The sequence below is a fragment of the Lottia gigantea genome, assembly GCF_000327385.1.
Source record: "Lottia gigantea unplaced genomic scaffold LOTGIsca_3, whole genome shotgun sequence".
NCBI lineage: Eukaryota > Metazoa > Mollusca > Gastropoda > Lottiidae > Lottia > Lottia gigantea.
The window spans coordinates 3,430,381-3,451,074 of NW_008708986.1; the positions used below are offsets into that span (position 1 = coordinate 3,430,381).

General features: G+C 33.4%; 2 protein-coding genes across 2 annotated transcripts; one reads left to right on the forward strand and one right to left on the reverse strand.

Annotated features, from left to right (window-relative positions):
* Positions 1-619: 619 nt before the first annotated feature.
* LOTGIDRAFT_153348 (hypothetical protein) lies at positions 620-5,327 on the forward strand (the record flags this gene model as incomplete). The annotated part of the gene is made up of 8 exons (XM_009057247.1): positions 620-740; positions 2,269-2,339; positions 2,416-2,481; positions 2,523-2,555; positions 2,994-3,059; positions 3,178-3,210; positions 3,287-3,319; positions 5,166-5,327. The coding sequence occupies 8 exons, from the start codon at positions 620-622 to the stop codon at positions 5,325-5,327; spliced, it is 585 nt and encodes a 194-aa protein (XP_009055495.1).
* A 1,074-nt stretch (positions 5,328-6,401) lies between these two features.
* LOTGIDRAFT_209429 (hypothetical protein) lies at positions 6,402-17,446 on the reverse strand (the record flags this gene model as incomplete). The annotated part of the gene is made up of 5 exons (XM_009057248.1): positions 6,402-7,383; positions 9,548-9,685; positions 9,944-10,452; positions 11,837-11,946; positions 17,255-17,446. The coding sequence occupies 5 exons, from the start codon at positions 17,444-17,446 to the stop codon at positions 7,154-7,156; spliced, it is 1,179 nt and encodes a 392-aa protein (XP_009055496.1). The 3' UTR covers positions 6,402-7,153.
* Between the last annotated feature and the right edge of the window lie 3,248 nt (positions 17,447-20,694).

Genomic DNA, 20,694 nt, shown 5'->3' on the forward strand with positions numbered 1-20,694 from the left:
GCGATTGTATGGAAAATCTTGATGAGAAGTGGAAACTGGTAATTGAATAGGCTTGGAGCGTTATTTAGATACTGCGGACAATGACATCTTAGCGTAGAAATATACAGCCTGAAGCCTTAACTGTTATAAGATAGACTTTATATACCTGATTTGGATTATATCCTTTGAACTGCTTTTAAATCGGTTTGTTAATTTATGAAATTAAGTCAACCGATATTGTTTTTCTTTTCCGCAAGGCATATTGTATGAAGAAGACATATTATTACTCGTCGTTCGTTATTATATGTAGATTTTATTAAACTCGAAAGGACAATCAAGTAACCATTATGATAACTTTCTCAGCTAATTCAATATCAGGAAACCATCACTTTCTCTGTAAATTTTGTACTTTCTTTAGTCCGGACTATTCTTTTTTCTGCCACTATCTATATGTATGCTATACTATAACAAAATACTAGAAAGAATCGACGCGTACCTGGCTTAATCGCAAACCATATTGGTGTCCACAGACAAAATCATCGAGGTAGACTTGAATTGAAATAGGTCCACAGGCTTTCCTTGAAGATCCTTGGATATTAAAATGAATAGCAAAGCATGTCTTTATTTGCATTAAGATAATATGCAGATACTCATTCAAGCGAAAGGCAAACTGAGCGCAACATTAAAGTTAATCTTGTTCCTGAGCCATATAGGACATGATTTATTGATTTGGGTGATTGTCCAGGAGCCGCAGTGGCTCAGTGAGTTAGACGCTTAGGTTCAGGGTTCAATCCCGGAATAGGTCGAGATAAAACCTCAACCTGGTTTCTCCCTGTCAGTGATGTAGGTAAGAGGGGTTAATATGGAAAAAGTGTCTAGTCGTTCGGATGGGACAATAAACCGAGGCCCCGTGTGCTACAGGCTGTGCACGTTAAGATTTCTCGACAGTTGGAAATCGAAAAAGAGCTAATACCGCTGTCCAGGCAAAATGTCCCTCATTATATCCTGCATGGCTTTGTCCGTCTTCATTAGCCCACATAGTGCAGAAAAGTAGGACTTAAAACTCAATTCATTTCATCTGGGTGATTGTCCGTATGGATATCAGTATAATGATAGGCTGTGATCATTGTTTGACTACATCAAGGATTCATACTTATCTAGTTGTCTTTGAATGAAAGCCAAATGCGTTAAATGTTAATAAAAGAAATTTAATATCCGAATCTAACTTTTCGGATGATATTGGTTAATGTTATGTGCTATTTTTTCTCTTTTATAACGTTCCTTTATTAATCTTTACCTATCAGGTCATTGAGTCCACTAATGATAAGTTATGGATTCCAAGGTCGAATCTCAAATTGCCCTGTCACAAAGGATAATCGTATTGCAATGAGTAGAAACAAAATGATATCAGCCTATTATTGCAATTGCCCCAGACATATTATACATGCAACAGTGGATAAAGAACTCAATAGATGGCAGTAATAATATGATTAAGAAAAACTGCACAGACTGAATTTAGTTTTTTTATGGCTGTCTCTACGTTTCTTTGTTATTTGCGCGAGAAAAAATAAATCAGAATGTGTTTAGCACAAAATTTCCTTGGTGAATACTATGTTAGGGGGGATTGTTAACGGTTGTTAAGTGGATCTATGTCTGATTGAACTCAATATAGATTCGTTTTACTGTTAAACTTAATCTAATTTGGTCACCAGTAATTGATATTGGCAACGAAATCACATTCTATTGATTAGATTAGTGCGAAATCTGTTGTGTTGAGTTTCCTCCCTTTATATGCAAACTGGTCTTCTGCCAGACTGGCGCTAATGAAGCCTTAAAGATGGAAATTTAATTTGAAAAGATGACAAGAAAATTTCCAAACCGTGAAACTTGACCTTTAAAACTGTTTATGAACATCTACTGGTGATATGTTTTTAGTGCACAGGGATTTTAATTTTTTGTAAATCTGTATGTTTCGAATTTAAAATATCACTAGTACAGCATATTTGGAAATGGTGATAAGCTTTCCTATACTGTCAGATTAAGGTATGGAAATAGAGTTTTTACATCTGTATCCGATTGACCTAATATAAACGAAAAGATTGTTGTGGTGTGCAATGTCGATTGGCATTGGCTTACAGATTCCGATCTGTCAAAGGATCGACGTGTATGACAGAAAGGGGGAATCGAGTAGTACTGGATCTATATCATTATCTGATCTATATCTGAATCAAAATCATTATTTTCTTTTGAATGAGTAATCGTCAAGACATAATAAATATGTTGTTTCAGGCAGTGTCAATCAAGATATAGTGAATATGTTGTTTCAGGTTGATCAAGATATAGTAACCATGTTGTTTCAGGTATTGTTGATCAAGATATAGTAACCATGTTGTTTCAGGTAGTGTCAATCAAGATATAGTGAATATGTTGTTTCAGGTTGATCAAGATATAGTAACCATGTTGTTTCAGGATGATCAAGATATAGTAACCATGTTGTTTCAGGTAGTGTTGATCAAGATATAGTGAATATTATGTTGTTTCAGGTTGATCAAGATATAGTAACCATGTTGTTTCAGGTAGTGTTGATCAAGATATAGTGAACATGTTATTTCAGGTAGTGTTGATCAAGATAAAGTGAACATGTTGTTTCAGGTAATGTTGATCAAGATATAGTATACATGTTGTTTCAGGTAATGTTGATCAAGATATAGTATACATGTTGTTTTAGGAAGTGTTTATTAAGATATATTAAACATGTTGTTTTAGATAAAGTTAGTAGTATACATGTTGTTTTAGGTAGTGTTGATCAAGATATAGTAATCATATAGATTCAAGTAGTGTTTATCAAGATTTAGTAGACATGTTGTTTGAGAAAAATTTGTTAAAATACATGTTGTTTCAGGTAATTTTAATCAAGATATATATGTTGATTTAGGGAATGTTTATCAAGATATAGTCTACATGTTGTTTTAGGTAATGTTTATCAAGATATAGTATACAGTTTGTTGTTTCAGGTTGATCAAGATATAGTAACCATGTTGTTTCAGGTTGATCAAGATATAGTAACCATGTTGTTTCAGGTAGTGTTGATCAAGATATAGTGAATATTATGTTGTTTCAGGTTGATCAAGATATAGTAACCATCATGTTGTTTCAGGTCGTGTTGATCAAGATATAGTGAATATTATGTTGTTTCAGATTGATCAAGATATAGTAACCATGTTGTTTCAGGTAGTGTTGATCAAGATATAGTGAACTTGTTTTTTCAGGTTGTGTTGATCAAGATATAGTGAACTTGTTTTTTCAGGTTGATCAAGTTATAGTGAACATGTTATTTCAGGTAGTGTTGATCAAGATCAGGTGAACATGTTGTTTCAGGTAATGTTGATCAAGATATAGTATACATGTTGTTTAAGGAAATGTTTATCAAGATATAGTATACAGTTGTTTTAGGTAATGTTTATCAAGATATAGTATACATGTTGTTTTAGGCAATGTTTATCAAGATATAGTCTACATGTTGTTTTAGATAATGTTTATCAATATATAGTATACCTTTTGTTTTAAGCAATGTTTATCAAGATATAGTATACATTTTGTTTTAGGCAATGTTTATCAAGATCTACTATACATGTTGTTTTAGGTAATGTTTATCAAGATCTACTATTCATGTTGTTTTAGGTAATGTTTATCAAGATATAGTATACATGTTGTTTTAGGCAATGTTTATCAAGATATAGTATACATTTTGTTTCAGTTATGTTTATCACGATAAAATATACATTTTGTTTTATGTAATGTTTATCAAGATCTACTATACATGTTGTTTTAGGTAATGTTTATCAAGATCTACTATACATGTTGTTTTAGGCAATGTTTATCACGATAAAATATACATGTTGTTTAGTTAATGTTTATCAAGACATAATATACAGTTGTTGTTTTATGCAATGTTTATCGAGATATAGTATACATGTTGTTTTAGGCAATGTTTATCAATATATAGTATACATGTTTTTTAAGTAATGTTTATCGAGATATAGTATACATGTTGTTTTAGGTAATGTTTATCAAGACATAGTTTACATGTTGTTTTTGGCAATGTTTATCAAGATATAATTTAGAAGTTGTTTAGGCAATGTTTATCAAGATATAATTTACATGTTGTTTTAGGCAATGTTTATCGATATATAATACACATGTTGTTTTAGGTAATTTTTATCAAGATATAGTATACATGTTGTTTTAGGTAATGTTTATCAAGATACAGTAAACAAGTTGTTTCTGGTCATGGCGATAAAGATTCTGTGAACATGTTGTTTTAGATGTTGATCAAGATACTGTAAACATTCAGTGACTTTTATATATGAACTTTTAAATGTCGCTGACCAAGATTAATCTGTAAAGATGTACTTTTGTTTTGCTAAGGTCCAATATTTGATGACATGTGATATATATGTTTTGTATTTATATGCCCTCTAAATAATAATATAAATTAATGTTTACATGCATTAATCTTTTGATTAACATGTAAGTGGTGTTTTTTTTTCTATCGTTCGATAAATCTTCGAGGTCTCTGTCACTGTAGATGTTTTAGATTGCTGTAAAATTTCCAAGCTTAAGCTTCTGTTCTTTGATTTCTGGCAGATTTGGAATATGTTCCTCATCGTAGTACCGTTCCGTTTTAAAGAAACCGACATCATGGGGCATTTTTAATTGACATAAAGTATCCAAACCGTTCTGTATTTTGATTTTATACGCCTACATGAACTGTGGAGCGTATATTGTCGTCACCCATAACCGTCAGGCACAATTGGTCGTAAACTCTCCTTGGGGGATTTTGACGAAACTTGGTGTGAGTGTTTGGTATCACAAATTGTTCAAAAGAAGTGTATGACTGAAGGTTGAATATTTCATATTGGTGATTGCTACTGTACCGCCAAATATTTTTATTCAAAATCAAAGCTGCCAGTGAGCGTATGTTGTATGGCGAGCTTTCTTTAATTAAGAAGGCCACAGCGCCGTGTTTTAAATTGAGAAAGTTACGTTATAATGTAGATATTAAATTCTTTATTGTTGTTTTGGAGCTATTTAATCAAATATTAAATAGGGAAAATTCTCTTTAATTTTTTTCTAAAACTGATAGTCTGAAGATAAAGTTGCCTCATTTATGTAATTAATTCAAGAATTTCCAGGGAATTAACCATTATATAGATTTCAATTACACTGTGTCGCTGTGGAGGTCTCTTAATAATCTTTCTACGCCATACTGGTCAGCAGACACTGCATTAGCCGCTAGAGTGGTAACCTTAATCATTACGTGTCTGGAACATTGCGGCTCTGGTTAAACTACTATCAAACATTATAGAAGACATGTCCATTTATAGGTTACAATAGAATTTAACTTGTTTGCATCAGTGATTTTTGACTGGCACGAACCAGACAAGTACAATTATCTCTTGTCACTCAAAAGAACAACCATCATAATGTTAAAGAAGCATTGTCTTTTATTCCACTGACCGAACGTTTTTGGTTGAGTTACGTAATCGACTCAATCTTAATCAGCACAAGGACAGACCTTTTTCATTGGGGATAGATGAATCAAGTACTAACGATTCAAACCGCAACACGAAACCTGAAATCCATTTTGGCAAAATATCAAACTGTATTGTTATGGAATAGAATTGATAGTAAAATTGATTGTAATCTAATTCAAGTATCAAAACCTTTAAATTGGAAATTGCAGATTTAGCCCTCCCAAATAACATGTTTCCATGTAAACAACTTTCGGCCGAATCAGTAGTATTAATCGCGTATCATTACAGGGAAGAATTGGAATTCTAGCTTAGGCCCCCTCAAGGTCAGCTTCAGAAGGAGGCGAAAACAACGGTAGAGCGAAAGGGCAAATGCTGACTTGAAGATGCAACAGGTATCAGTCTGGGTGTTGATCTTGCTGGTAGTTGTAGATATTCGAGCAAGAACCTCGAAGACCGAACGGTTCAGCTACGCTGGCTGAAATATCAACCTCTTTGTGCCTTTTAGGACGTCAATAGACGGGAGGGTCGAAAATCTGTATTACGTGGGTGGGGTTGGAATTATCGAATCAGTGGAAAATTGAATAAACCGAACACGGAAGTCACATGCAAGAACACGTTTTGGAATTATATGTCCATTGTAATGTTGAACTGATACGTACAATGATATGAAAGTTTGCAGCTTTCCAAGATCCAAGTGAGGCTCTCTGACTACAAAAAACTGCAATTTTGTGAGCATGCACAACTAACAATTTGTGAAGGTCTACGATGGCAACGTTTATTTGTTAACCCGAGCAAGACGCGTGTTAGAAAGTCTATTCTTTCATGTAGGTGGGATTCTGACCTCGCGACATGAAACGAAACAAAATAGATCGTACAATCTGAATTAAAATAATATTTTTAATAGTTCATTTTGCAATTCCAGTAAAGATTTAAGCACACTAGCATAATAACAAATTTATACAATACGATCATTGTAGTCACTTTAAAACATTTCGGTTGTTTTATTTTGCAATAAAATACTTCCACTGTGGTGCAGTTGTCATATTACATAGATCCACCACTAATAGTACCAGTTCGTAAAAAGTCTCTAAATTCAGTTTCAGTCGTATAAGAAACTGAATAATCAGAACAATTAGTCATTTCAGTGAAATAACAGTCTGAATATTCATAGAAAGAAGTGAGGTGTTCAACCCACTGTAGCGATAGAATAACCAAATATTCATAACAATCAGTCATTGCAGTGAAATAACAGTCTGAATATCCATAGAAAGAAGTGAGTTGCTCAACCCATTTCAGCGATAGAATAACCAAATATTTATAACGATAATAAATTTAATTGGAATAACAATCTTAATATCCACAGAAAGAAGTTAGTTGTTAAACCCAATTCATTCCTATAACAAACTGAATATTCATAACAATAAGTAAGTCGTTCACATATCACATAAATTTTGTCCAACTAAGCATTATTGGCCATTGCACCAGGAAATGTTTTTAAAACTGCATCACAATAATCAACAGTAAGAGTGGAAGTAGTTAATAATTCATCACCATCGTACAAATAACTTATATAACTTATTTATAAAGTAATAATAAAAATATAACTAAAAGTCAAATTACTAACAGTACACAAAGGGTTATTTGCAACGTTCGGTTAAAATCTTTTTAAATGCTTTCCTAAATTCGGGGTTAAAGATTGTATAGATAACAGGGTTTAGAAAACTGTTGATGTAACCCAACCATACAAATATCCCTATTAGAACTACTGGTGAATTACAAGCAGCGTATTCGAATAAATCATACCGGATACAGATAGCGTTGATGATGTTTATAGTAAAAAATGGCCACCAACACAATAAAAATACACCTGAAAATATACAAGAATAAATATTTTATTAATGACTGTGCGGTAGATTATGACAAGTCAGTGCCCTGTCCCTTCCTCAGACATGCAGATGGGATATCGGCCAGACATAAAATGTCACTTTTTATGGTAGTAGTTACGATCCATTTTTGGAATCTATACAAATCTGATGCCTGGTCGTAAATGAGCCGATATCCCATCTGTATATCAAGTCCGATGAACGGAAAGTGCTAGAATTTTCAGACTGGGATAAACCCATTCGAAATGAGAGATATTGTTTTGTGAATGAATAAATGGTAACGATTAAAGAAGTATTGGGGAACAAGTAAACTTAGACACAATTAGGTTCTTTGTGAAACATTACATCACATTTTATGAAATTTAAAATTAGCAGCATGGGGATCACTTTCGGATATTCATTCAGAAATCCCAAAAGACCATTTGAGAAAGAAGTGGGAACTAATGCCAGTTAAATTGAATTAAACCTTTCTCTGTTCTGAAGGTCGTGTCGTGGGTGACAACGTCCTTGCTTAAAGTATTAAACCACAGCTCTGGGCCTTAACTAAAGGAAAATCCATTTGTCATTGAAATCTGATAAGCCTTTCATTACAACGTTTTCGGTAGACTTTTAACAGAAACCACCTTTACAGGATGACAGCAAATAGCGATAAATCTAGCGGATATCATATTTTTATTTAAAAATATGTAATAAAATTTTTTTTTTTTTTTAAATCGGTATGAAGTAATTGCCTTGATGTAGTTACGGCCCTGCAGTTTCAAAATAGAACACATTGCAGCCTGGCAGATTTTTTCACCAACGCGAAAATAGCAAAAGGAACGTCTAATTTAGTAGTCAAAACTACATTGGGCTCCAAGAGCATGAAAGAGACCCATACCCATATGGAAAGTGTATTTCATCACCTATGGGTATTCTGTAAGCCTGGTTCGAATTTTTTCCCAGTACTAAAATCTAAGTCAAGCCAGGATATTATTTTGAAGCTATATATTAATTAATCAATATTCGGAGTTAAAAGAAAATGGTATCTTTTTCTTCTCTACGTGACTTACATTCCACCAAAAGATTCACGTGCTGAACAAATTCGATATTAAAGGTTAAAAGAAGTTCAAATTAACTTTTATCAAACAACGGAAGTATTATTTTTGTCTGGATTCAAAGAAAGCGCCACAGAGAGAACATTTGTTTTGGTCGAATATAAATTTCATCGATTTCTTACCAAACGATTTGTGAGAGAAATAAAAATTCAAGTACCCTCGAGTTCACGAATTACTAACGTCAATCTTTAACTAAACTTCATTACAAAAAAGCCACAACACATGCATTGAAATGCTGTCTTGCTTTGGGCATTCAAGCGCGAGTCATATTTTTATTTGCCGCGAATAATGTCCCTTGATGTCAGCTCTTCATCACTGGAGGGAAGAACTTTATGCTATGATCTGACAAAATGAGGAGTTTTCATCAGTTTTCAAAGACAGCTTCACATTGATTCATTGGATTAATTTTCTGCCTTTTTTCTTTCTGATGCTAAGATAGAAGTGAGTTTTAGTCCCAGAACGCGGATACCATTAGATTAAGTAATCTGTAAAACTCGTGGTTAGAGCGAGAAATCCAGGAGCGTGGATGAATTTAATGATATTATACTAGAACTCAAATTGCAAATCTGTCTTCGTCTGCTTCGGTTTAACGAGAAATGGCGAGATTTTACGGTATGAAGTTTAATCTAATGATTGCTTTCTATATATAAGCGCTGTTGTTCAGTCAATTTTAAAACAAGATAAACTTTTCTAGCGAGTTAATATCCATCCTGGTACGGCACATAAATCACAAATTGCAGTTCTTACGGAGTTTAGAAGCCATTTATATAACTCGTTTAACTGCCTGATCTCAGACAACAGTTGCGAGGTGAATAAAGTTTGGTTAGTTAATTGCATAAACAAGAGTCAAATCTCTTTATATCCCAAATAAAATTTCTAATTTTGTGTGAAGGTAAAACCTCTTGAAAATATGTTCATCGATTCAATTAAATCAATGGATAGCTGTGGAAAACAATCAAAGCGGTCCAAAGTAACCTGGAAAAGCTATTTTCAAGGATTTCTTTTGTTATTATAAAAATAATTGCAAGAGTATCAAGATTCTGGCCACACTCACCTAAAACTATAGCTAATGTCTTGGTTGCCTTTCTTTCTCTTTTAGATGACGAACGTTCTTTACGTTTCCTACTTGTTCTCATATGAAAATTAAATTTCGTTACACCTTTTTTATGGGTTTCCTTATTTCTATTTTCGTCTTTTTTCACACTACCTTTAGTGTGTAAAGGCGATAGCTGTGCACATCTCGGAGCATTCGGCGAGTTAAATTTAGTTTCCGCTTCCGCTGAAGGCGTATCACCAGACGTTGTTGCTGAATTATTGCCAGCTGTTTCCTGTTTGTCTAGTGCTTCCGCGACAGGATTAGCAATTAATTCACCCACACCGTGAATATGTGTACCATTGTCTTCAGGAGTTTTGGAATCACTTCCGTCATTGCCGTTACTATCATTTTCACCTTGAGAATCGGAGCCTGTTCCAGCATTTGTCACTGAAGTATCGTCAACGACAGGCGCGGCAAGTTTATGAGCTGTGTTTGTATTATATGAGGCCGGTTTGCCATTGTCTATTCGTGCTAACCCGGTTGTTACTGTCGGCTCAGTCGGTGGTGCCGCTGTAGCCGCAGTATTTTCTATAACGCTTTTTATTGCTTTTTGGTCTGTCTTTAACTTTTTCTTCTGTGCTAAAGCTCTTTGTGACCTGGCGTGTAGAACTCGCCAAATTCTATAATATAGATATATCATGATCAAGGATGGAATATAAAACGAACCCATAGAAGAATAAATAAGAAAGTCTGCATTGAAGAAATTACAAGCACCCGGTGTTCGTTTGTCACTATAATTTACGCCCAAAGCGATTGGTGCCGCTATGGCCACTGATATAACCCAAGTTAATGCTAACATAACAAACACACGTTTTGAGTTCTTGTGCTTTGAATATTTAATAGGTTGTGTTACGGCTATAAATCTGAAATAGAGAGAAAAAAGATTAAGCGAAAGTGAGTAAGATGCATTACAGGACGTTGTTGATTTCGAGGATAATTTTTCCTAATACATGAATTGTTTCAGCAAGATGAATGATCCGAGAGGATTTCATGTGACATAACAAATTACAACTCATCTCCATGGAAACAATTTAGATAAATGCTTCAGATGGTATTTGGAATTTAATGGGATTTTGTCGCTCTGCAGCTGGGGTAAAATTCGTTTGATCAACAGAATTGAGAGAAATGAGATAGGTCACTTGAGCAATCACAGAATCCAATGATTTCATCATTTTTTCTTTCCACTTTCGGTTAAAAAAGACAGAGAAGACGTCACAAGATAATTTAATGCCATTGTAAGCGGCTGGTAAAATTTAATACCAATGTGGCCCAGGTCAGAGCCTGTAGATCAATGATGTTCTACCGAACACTCTTCTGGTTATTTGAAGAAGAAGTCGATAATGTGTCCAAAGTATGTGAGTGGATTAAATACACCTAATTTGTTTTAACAGTCACTAAGGTGAAGAGACAATTTATTTTTTTTTAAATTCAGTCGAACTTGTCACGATGGCAAATATCCATACTCACTATATATAAGTAGCAATAATGAAAGCTCCTTTTGAAAATAAAATGGCAGTAGCCCAGCAACGTGTGTTGGTAAATTGATCACAATAAAGCATCAAAGAACTTAATTCGTAACTCATCCATTAGTATTTGACTTATCTTAGACAGTTTAAGTGCTTGATTTTTAATTGTCAAACTTTATTAGTCAAGATTATCTAGCATATTTTCTATAACAGGTTTTGATCATTAACTTAAAGATTTAATGACTTCAACATGAAAATAACGTGTTGTGTTCTTCTACGTAGATATTCTGTGTGCGCTTTATCTGAAAAGAAGTAAGCCTATCAGCCTTCTCTTTTTCGATAACTACCGAGGAAACAACAGGGTTAGCGACTTTGTCCCATACAACAAAAGTTTTAAACTTAGCAATTACTGTTTTTTTTAAATACAATACTAGTAAGCTTAAACCGCGAGTCAGGTTACATTTGTTCATCTTTGTAATGTTATAAAAGCTCAATTTCCGGTGTCCGTATTACTTTTGAAAAATAAAGCCGACTAAATGTTCCTTCCGTGCAGACATCTTCGATCACGTAAACATATCGGTGAGGTGAAAATATGAATTACGACCAGGAAGTAACGACAATCTCGAAGTGAACGACTTGTTTTCAATGAAATCTAAGGATTCGGACGCATATTAATTGTCAATTGCCGATATCCTGATTAGAGCTCTTTCAGTATATAAAGCTACATATTCAGTCGATTATACCCCCGTTTTATTACAGAGTAATAATGAAACGACCTTACCTATCTACACTAATAGCAGTTAGATTTAAAATGGAAGATGTACATGCCATAACATCTGAAGCAACCCAAGCATCACAAAGAGGATCACTTAATAACCAAGCTGTAGTTACCTGCAATGTATAGAAAAAAAACATTTAAGCATTTTGACCAGTTGAACATTTCAAAATCTTAAAATCTTGACTAACAGTAATTTAGCCATTCCGCTAGATGCAGTGATCATTTTGCATATGAAGTTTCAGACACCTGTTAAATTTTAGGAATAAAAGTTGAACATTCTGTTCCTGTTCCGCCTAACTGTTGCAAACAGATGCGCCATTTTCAGAGGTTGATCTTGAGTCTCGAATATATGTCTTAAAAAGTACTAGAAATGTTTGAAAATCAATCTGCATCTTAGTTATCAGCCTATGGTCTTCATTTAGTGCTTGCAATTCTTTTTATGAGATAATGATGGTCATATGTACTTGACTTTTACGCTTAAAAATGTTTATTACAGTCACATTCAAAATTATTTTAATTCTGAAAATTTGAGATAAATCTAACAGATATCTGCTTTTTAAACGATGTTTAAATAATGAAATAACACGTTTTAAATGTCTGGCATGCAGTATTTTAAGTCTCTTAAAACAATCTCCAGCATAAGAGATTATAGATTTAATAGACCAGGAACAAAGAAAACAAATTGCTATATGATGCGGGATATTATTTGTCTATCTACTAACCCACTGAGGGATTAAAATGTTATATAATGCAATGGCGATTTGGATTTGTCTGAGCTTCATTGTCTATCGGGAAAACAATGTATAGTGTTCCATACAGTATTCTCTGTTTAATCTGACATGCGATGGATTGTGGAGAGTGTTGAGGTACTCAAAGATCAGGAACAATTGTGGTGTTCAATGTCATGAAATTGAATGTTATTAGATTACATGTTGACAGGCCGTTATGTTATACAAAATTCATATGTCGAACATCTAGAACAGAACAAATATGTTGATATCTTGATTCGCAGGAACATGGAAGTAGATCGATGTTTTGAAAATGTATGTATATGCTATAGAATAGGTAAGATGCGGACCTATTGCTGAAAAAACTTAGAAATTTGAACTGTTTTTTTTTTGGCATAGATTACCCCAGATTCTTTTTTTCAGTCGGGTTCCCCCTCTGACAGTGGTGATAGTTTAGATTGGGACAATCAACATGAGCTATGTGCTCATACAGAACCCTCAACACAAACAAGAAAAGAACCAAGAATAACGTCTCAACATTTACATTTTTTCTTCAACAAAGCAAATTTTTCTCAAATTTCAAAGTAGTTAATTCATTTAAGACGTACATGTATTGACGACAATTATGAGTGAGTGAGTGTTTCGTTACGCAAAATTTCTCCGTTACACAGAAGGCGAGATAAAACAGTATCAGATCTATATGTAGTACTCTATAGTCCCCTTTGTATATTTCTCTATTAGTCTTAATTAATATGTACGAGAAATTGTAATAAATTGATTAATATATTTGTTTGAACTATATTTGTCAAAGCATTATCCTTTCCATAGCATCACCTTGGCTGCTTTGGGAATAAAATAATTCAGACCGATCTATTTTCATCACACATCCTAAGTCACGACCTGTCTATATAATACGCTGGAGATTCTATGTTTACATTTAACGATAATTTTCAATTTCTTTGTGCTAAATACTTAACATACCAGTTTCTAAGCGACCAAGGTGAATTGAAATTACCGATGGGGGCCTTAAACCTAGCTCAAACATTTTTCAACATTTGTAATTGACCAACATTGACAAAATATAGATTGTGGTGACATTTTACTTCTCAGTTAATGTTCTAATTGAGCCAGGTTAGTGGCATCCCTTTTTTTATTTACCCACAATTTGGCAGAACAGAAAAAAAACTCTACAACTATCACAAGCATACAAATACTAATGTATAGTAAGGTATAAAAAGATGCTGATAAATTTAATTTTGACAATATTAAATCTGTTCCGAATCAGTAGATTAGCGAGTATGTATCATGAATTAAAACAAAAAGCCGATGTTTGGTTTATCAATATTTATGGTGTAAATAATCTAATATTGTTTTAATAGGATAATAATAATTCCCTATCTATGATTTCTGTCATTCGCATTGATTTTCTCTCTCTCGGGTCACGACACAAGTAGTATTTACTTAATCTCAACACATATCTTCTGAGTCAAGGTTACACAGGAAGCTTGCAGACTTACCTTGTGTATTTGGTCAAATTTAAAATAAGTTTTCAAGACAAGACTTTCTAGACTCTATGTATGTGTATCGAGAAGCTTTAGCTTTATATTTGGACCATTCGGATCTCTCTCATACGATGCATGTCATTCCCACAATTCACTAAAAACCTGCTTAGTTTTTGATGTTTTTATCGAAAATACTGTTAGCTTTCAAACGGTTTAGCAAAGTCAAAATCAACCACAAACGTCGGAAAGAAAACAGCCGATATTTTGTACTTGTTACAAATAATAAATATATTTCACAACATTTGAGAGATATAACAAGAATCGTTGCTAATTTTGAGTAAGTTTGTACACAGACTTTAGTCATTAAACTTCAGGACACCGCTTTGCCCGATTTTACATTTAATTAAAATATATAAGATGTAAACTTCAGTTAGTCGATTACCACAATTCTTGGTTACTGATGTAATTATTTTGAAACTTTCCATGTTTTAGTGGTTTAAGATGTGTTTGACGAACACAGATGCTACTGTTCAATTGATCTTCTTAAATGGGTGCTACTATTTGAACACTATTTAAGAACGCAAATGTTGGCAACTCCGCAAAGTATAGCCTACTCAGCAACTTTTAAACCAAAAGTACAAGGAATAATAGACAATGTATTGGGAAATACTCTTTAATTTAATAAAAATTGCCAACTATGTGGGAGAGACGATAACTTGTAGCTATGTAATCATAAGATTATTATCAAGTCAAAATTCCATAACATGCCAAAACCAACTGCATATTAAAATATTCTATATTTTTTGAAAAGATAAGATCAATATATATATATTAGGATCATATTGCAATTGAAATGTATTGAAGCGGATATCCTGTATTGTATTGCTAGACAATGCTCAATCATTTCGATCATGAAAGCTTGATTATTGTTATATTTCCATATACAATTCTATAAAGGACTTTTCAAGATGGTGGTTAATGGTTTTCTTCAAGTAATCTGACCTACTGACCCGATTTATACACAAATTGATAGTAAAAAAGAAAGAAATAAAACGCAAATTTTTCTTTCTGTAGATAGTTTTACTTTGACGCAAATAAGCACTAGCTGAATGTAGCCAGCTTTAATGGGCGAATTGGGTTTCTGAGCTTCAACATCGCATTATTAAAGTTATTTTATCCTTGTAAAAAGTCTACTATATATAAACAGGATTTATTTTCCATGTACACCTACTTAAATTGAACAAAAGCTCATCTCTCTTTGATAATTCCATCTTTTATTCTGACTCTAAAATGATCATTTTTCAACTTCAGGTTAATTAACTGACAGACGACGTCCGACTGAGCTAGAAAGATGACACCAAATGAACTTCCTAAAGTCTTTAAATAGAACCATGTGGATGAATTACTAGTGAATTATGTCATATCCGACCGTATGTCGAAGGATCGTGTCCAAGACGGAAATCAAGTCTGAAGAACTGCAGGAGAAACTTGTGTTCTCTACTTGATCACAGTAACATCAAGGCTTCTATGTTTAATCACTGATAGCGTCAAGTGATTACTTTTCATGAAAGGCAAGACTCGGATGGTTTCCGGTTGGCGAGCTTAACTGACACATGGATCTCAGATTGACAATCAACATTTTAAATGGACAAAGTTCAAAACCTGACGGGCCAATAACCCGACGTAAATTAACGATTTGTCAAGTCAAAGATAATCTGGGATTTAAACGTCTTTAGCCTGTCCATTCATTCGAAAGAGAGAAATAAAAAATGAAACCTGACTTAAATAGATCTGTCATGAAATAAATTTTCTAAACCTCATATAGAAGTTTCACTATCGCCTTCATTGATAAAATTTCTTGGACCCAAATCTTGCAAAATCGGAAAGAATCCATCGTACACGAAGCGAAGAACTTCACATATGATCAAATCCAGTTAATGTAAAGGCATAATCAAATGAAGTTAAATTCAGAACTTAAATCTAGGCACTTGAAAAATGAAATGATCAAATCAAGCTACCACTAGAATCTAATTCAGATGCGATCAATTGCTGAGACAGCATAAAATAAATCTAACAGTAACAATATGATCAAATCAAGTAACAATCATGATTAAAATCTAGTTGTATAAACAGGTGTAACACACAAAAATGAAATGATACTTTGATCAAAGTTACGAATATTTGTACCATCATGAAACATATGTAAAGCTTCAATCATGACAAACTCTAAAATCATGTAACAATTTAAACGTATGATATTGTATTCAAAATTCATTTCTCTGTGGTGAAGTTCAGGTGAAAGTCAGATTTCTCAAATTCAGCGTTTTAATCTGCTCTACTTAATTAAATACTTAATTAACCAGACAGACAAATTCATGCAACTGAAGAAAATTGATTTAAAATCAAGCACTTCCTGAAATCAAATCCATGAGTAGAGTAAGATTTTACACACATTTATGCGCATGATTTCTTTTGCTTTTCACTATATTTCGATAAAAAATACCAATGCACAAAATAATCATACCCAGTAATGCCAATTTAAACCATTTTTTGTGAAGTATGTTATCATTAAAGGCCTTACAGGAAAACAGAAGGAAATTTGAGGGAAATAATCACATTTCAAAGGAATTTGAATTCGGATTTGGTGGTTAATAGAAACGTAGATAGATTGGATAGATGTCATATAAAGTGGTGTACAAATTAAGATAAGGAACACCTGCTGTTTTGTACATATACCTTGAAAAATAATTTGTTCTTTCCATCAAAAATTTAATTGAAAATTCGCCTTTGTCATATAACGAGCTGTGTGGACTCGTGTTTAAAATATTTCTAAAGAATTTAGTGGTAGCAGTAGAAAAAGTACAACTGCAATCTAGCAGATTTTGCTAAAATCTCTAATTCAAGATAAATTTTTGAAGAGTACAGATAAATTAGGAACAAAATTATTTTAAATCAAAATAATATTTAAAAAAAAGACTTCACAATTCCGTATAGAAAATAGACTTGAAGAACAAGACTTCTTCCGTTTTGTTCACTGTTATTGACTATAGTTAATGCAGAATTGTACAAATTCGTGTTAGTTTATAACCTGACGGTAATTCAAAGATTACCCACTTCACGTACATGTGGAATGACTAATTTTGCAAAGAAAAGACTCACTTCAGGAGGAGCAAACAAACGTAAGATCTTACCTCCATATATACAGCAAATGGCATCACTAACACAGCTACAAAGATATCAGCTACAGCCAATGAACATATAAAATAATTAGTGACTGTTCTTAAACTTCTCTCTCTATATACACTCATAACAACTAATATATTACCAAACACTGTCAATATAGGAATAATGATTAATAATATTGCCCAGTATCTATATTCCATAGGCTCTTCTATCGTCGTCTCATTATCAAACTCGAAAGACGACATATTAAAAAAGCACATGGTATCATTAACCTCACAGTCCCATTGGGGACTGCCGGTACCATAAAGTTCTAAAATATCAGCAGTTGTAGCCATCGGGTCGCTCGTTGTAGCGTTTACGATCTGTTTATGTAAAGTCCGAGAAATATTTTGAGCTAAATTGTTAGTGGCACTCGACCTGCCTGGAGGTGGGTCCACGGTAACGTCATTGTTCCCCATGTCACCTATGTAGGTTCCTCTCCCACCACTTTGGAACCTTGCTGCTCTCTCGTCCTCCGGTACATATCCCCGCTTATGTCTTTCCAGAATCATGATTACATCCTAAGTGTCCTCAAAGAGCGCCACACACTTTCCAATATAAAGTCACTAAGTATAAAATTTGAAGTTTCTGTTTGAAGTAAAGTTTACGAAATGCTTGGAATCCAAAATTTGATGAATAAGTTCCAGTATCCATGCACACAGTCGAATGCCTTATAAAACTCCAAACGTATATATCCAGTGTATGAATTAATAACTGCCAACAATTCGGACAGTGGTCACCTTTTATACTGACCACGAATCTAATCTTGGGTGTATATGACAAATGCAGTTTGTAAATAATCAGACAAATGTATGGCGTGTAACAAAAACAGATTCAAAACCATATGAAGTCTAAAACCCCGCCGTTCACAAAATCAATAATAATTTGCCGAGGTAGCTAAAGATTTGTCCAAGTAAAGTTTTATCGGTAGGTACTGTGTAGGTCTTCCTAGGATCAGTTGTCGAGTAGCTTTTATTACTAAGATATTGTTACTTCACTCAATAAAAATGATCTCAACTCCTAATTACATCTCTTGGACTAACTTATGTAATTTGTAATAAAGACAAAATGAGTGGTTTATTTATTATCGAGATTCCAATCTCGAGAAAAACAATTTCACTCTGAAGGTTATGGAATAGAATAAATGTGATTATTGTTTGAGATTGTTAAGAAATGAGAAACTCCTTTTACGGGTAAAAATTAAATTATATGTTTTGAATGTAAGATAATGTCACTTCCCCACCGACCTTAACGCAATAATCCTCCATAGTTTTTTTTAATGATAACTTGGAACTCGAAATACTGTATGTTTCACATTAAATGTAACTTTTTATAAAACTATATCTTCTTTGTATAAATGCGGCGAATGCATTAAAATTCTTTTCGAAATGTCTTCAAACTAACTTAGTTTTCCACAAGAAAAAATAAAATGTATATACAAGGCCTATCAACGTGTAATTTTCGCGTGCACAAATTTAATCAGATTTAATCTAAAATCCTTTTAAAGCACCATTCTATTCTAGCTCAAAGAAATAGACTCAAAGTTTTGTATCCCTCGGTAAAGAATAAATATGTATTTTCCAATAACTCAAAGTGGAAAAACAGCAGGGTTGAATAAACAAATGAGTAAAAGAGGAAAGCGAGACTGATGATACGTTAATTGAAAACTAGTTTTTATCCAAAGCTCTAAATATTCTCTGATCAATGATTGCCACTGACTTTAACGCGTTTAGCGAACAGAAATCACTTTAACTGTTTTAAGATTGGTAAACGTCTCTCACTTGGAATCATAAGGTAGTAAATCACTGTCACTATTCATACTACACATTTATGATGTTTGACTTTGTTTGATGTAAAGCACTTAAAGAAATTGTTTCAGTCGGAGCTGGAGAACATCGAATTTCTTTCACATGGTTAACATATTAATTATTTTGATATTTTGTCGGCACTTTTCAAACGGAATTCCCTTCATTTCTCGAAGGTCGAGATAAAGCTAAATCCACTCTACTGTGATTCTTTGAAGAAGTAGTTTTTGATAGAACGATTTTCTAACTAGACGGTCAACTTTACCATGGCATGTCAAAACAAAATGTCGTTTACAAGTCGCATGTTGAGGACAGGTACTTCCATGTTCAGGGTCACTACGTTTATTGACTGTCTATTTAACATTGAAAAGGAAATGATTTCAAGAACTGAATTTCCGATTAGAGGAACAGAATGGTGTGTATCTGAGAAAACAAAATTACAAGATTCTCGTCACTATTGCTGGTATCATATTATTAACGTGTCAACAACAGACAGTGGACTTCTAACGTGACTTGTCCTCGTCTTCCGTACTTGCTTAATCGCTGCACGTGCCAGATAGACGACTGAATTCGATTTAGTCAACGTAAGTAGCTGTGTGAAGAACTGTTCAAGTGATGTTGAGGTAGTCACAGATTTATACTAGCATTCTTCAATGACGTGACAATAGTCTGACCAGAGGTGAATTGAGAAAAATGTTCCGTCCAGAAGGTTGCGTTATTGGATATTACCACACACGATATACTCGAATATGTGACACCGAGATTCGCTGGTTTTGAAGATGATTAAATGCCATGATCCCGTTTTACACTCAAACACTTAATCTTAATGACGATCTTTATAAATTCCATTAAAAATATGTTTCTTATATTCTAATTGCATACTGATTGCTACTTTAACACCATTTAGCTTAGTCCATACAGAATCTAATTGTATCGTCTGGTTTAGGTAATATAACCCCAAGCACTGTCTAATCCACTGGCTTGCTGTAGCTATAAACGTTTATTATCTACAGTTAACCTGGAAATAAAAGAAAATACATTTTATTAGTCTTTTGTAACAAAAAAGAAATCTCAATAGTAATAAATCATGGCCATTTATTATTTCAAAATCTTTTTTATTTCCATACAATCTGTTCCTGTAAGAAATCAAATCGTATTTATGGTTTCATTTACATCGGATTTCCCAAGACGCGTTGTTATTTTTATTGAATAACTTGGTATTGTATGATATTGGCTTGTATGAACTGAATTCTTATTGTACAGATGATTTATTTCTTTAATTTTGATCTTTCTGCCATGCCTAAATTTGGTTGTTTTACTTTTCTGGAATCTCCGCACTGATATATCAAAAGACTAAACTGACCTGGAAACGGATTGAATGGGTAAAACCTTTTAAAAAAATTACGTATTTAGGAACATATTTCGATGATTATAGTTTTGGAAAAGCGTGTTGCCTGGACATTTGTATTAAGAGTAGAACATTACAGTAGTCTGGTAGCTGTTTAAAGACTAGATTTATTGTAGAGTTTAGAAATTCGCAGCACGTAATGTTGGCGATTCTAATTCTACTCTCTCTGTCTTAATTGACTTGATTTATATTTTTT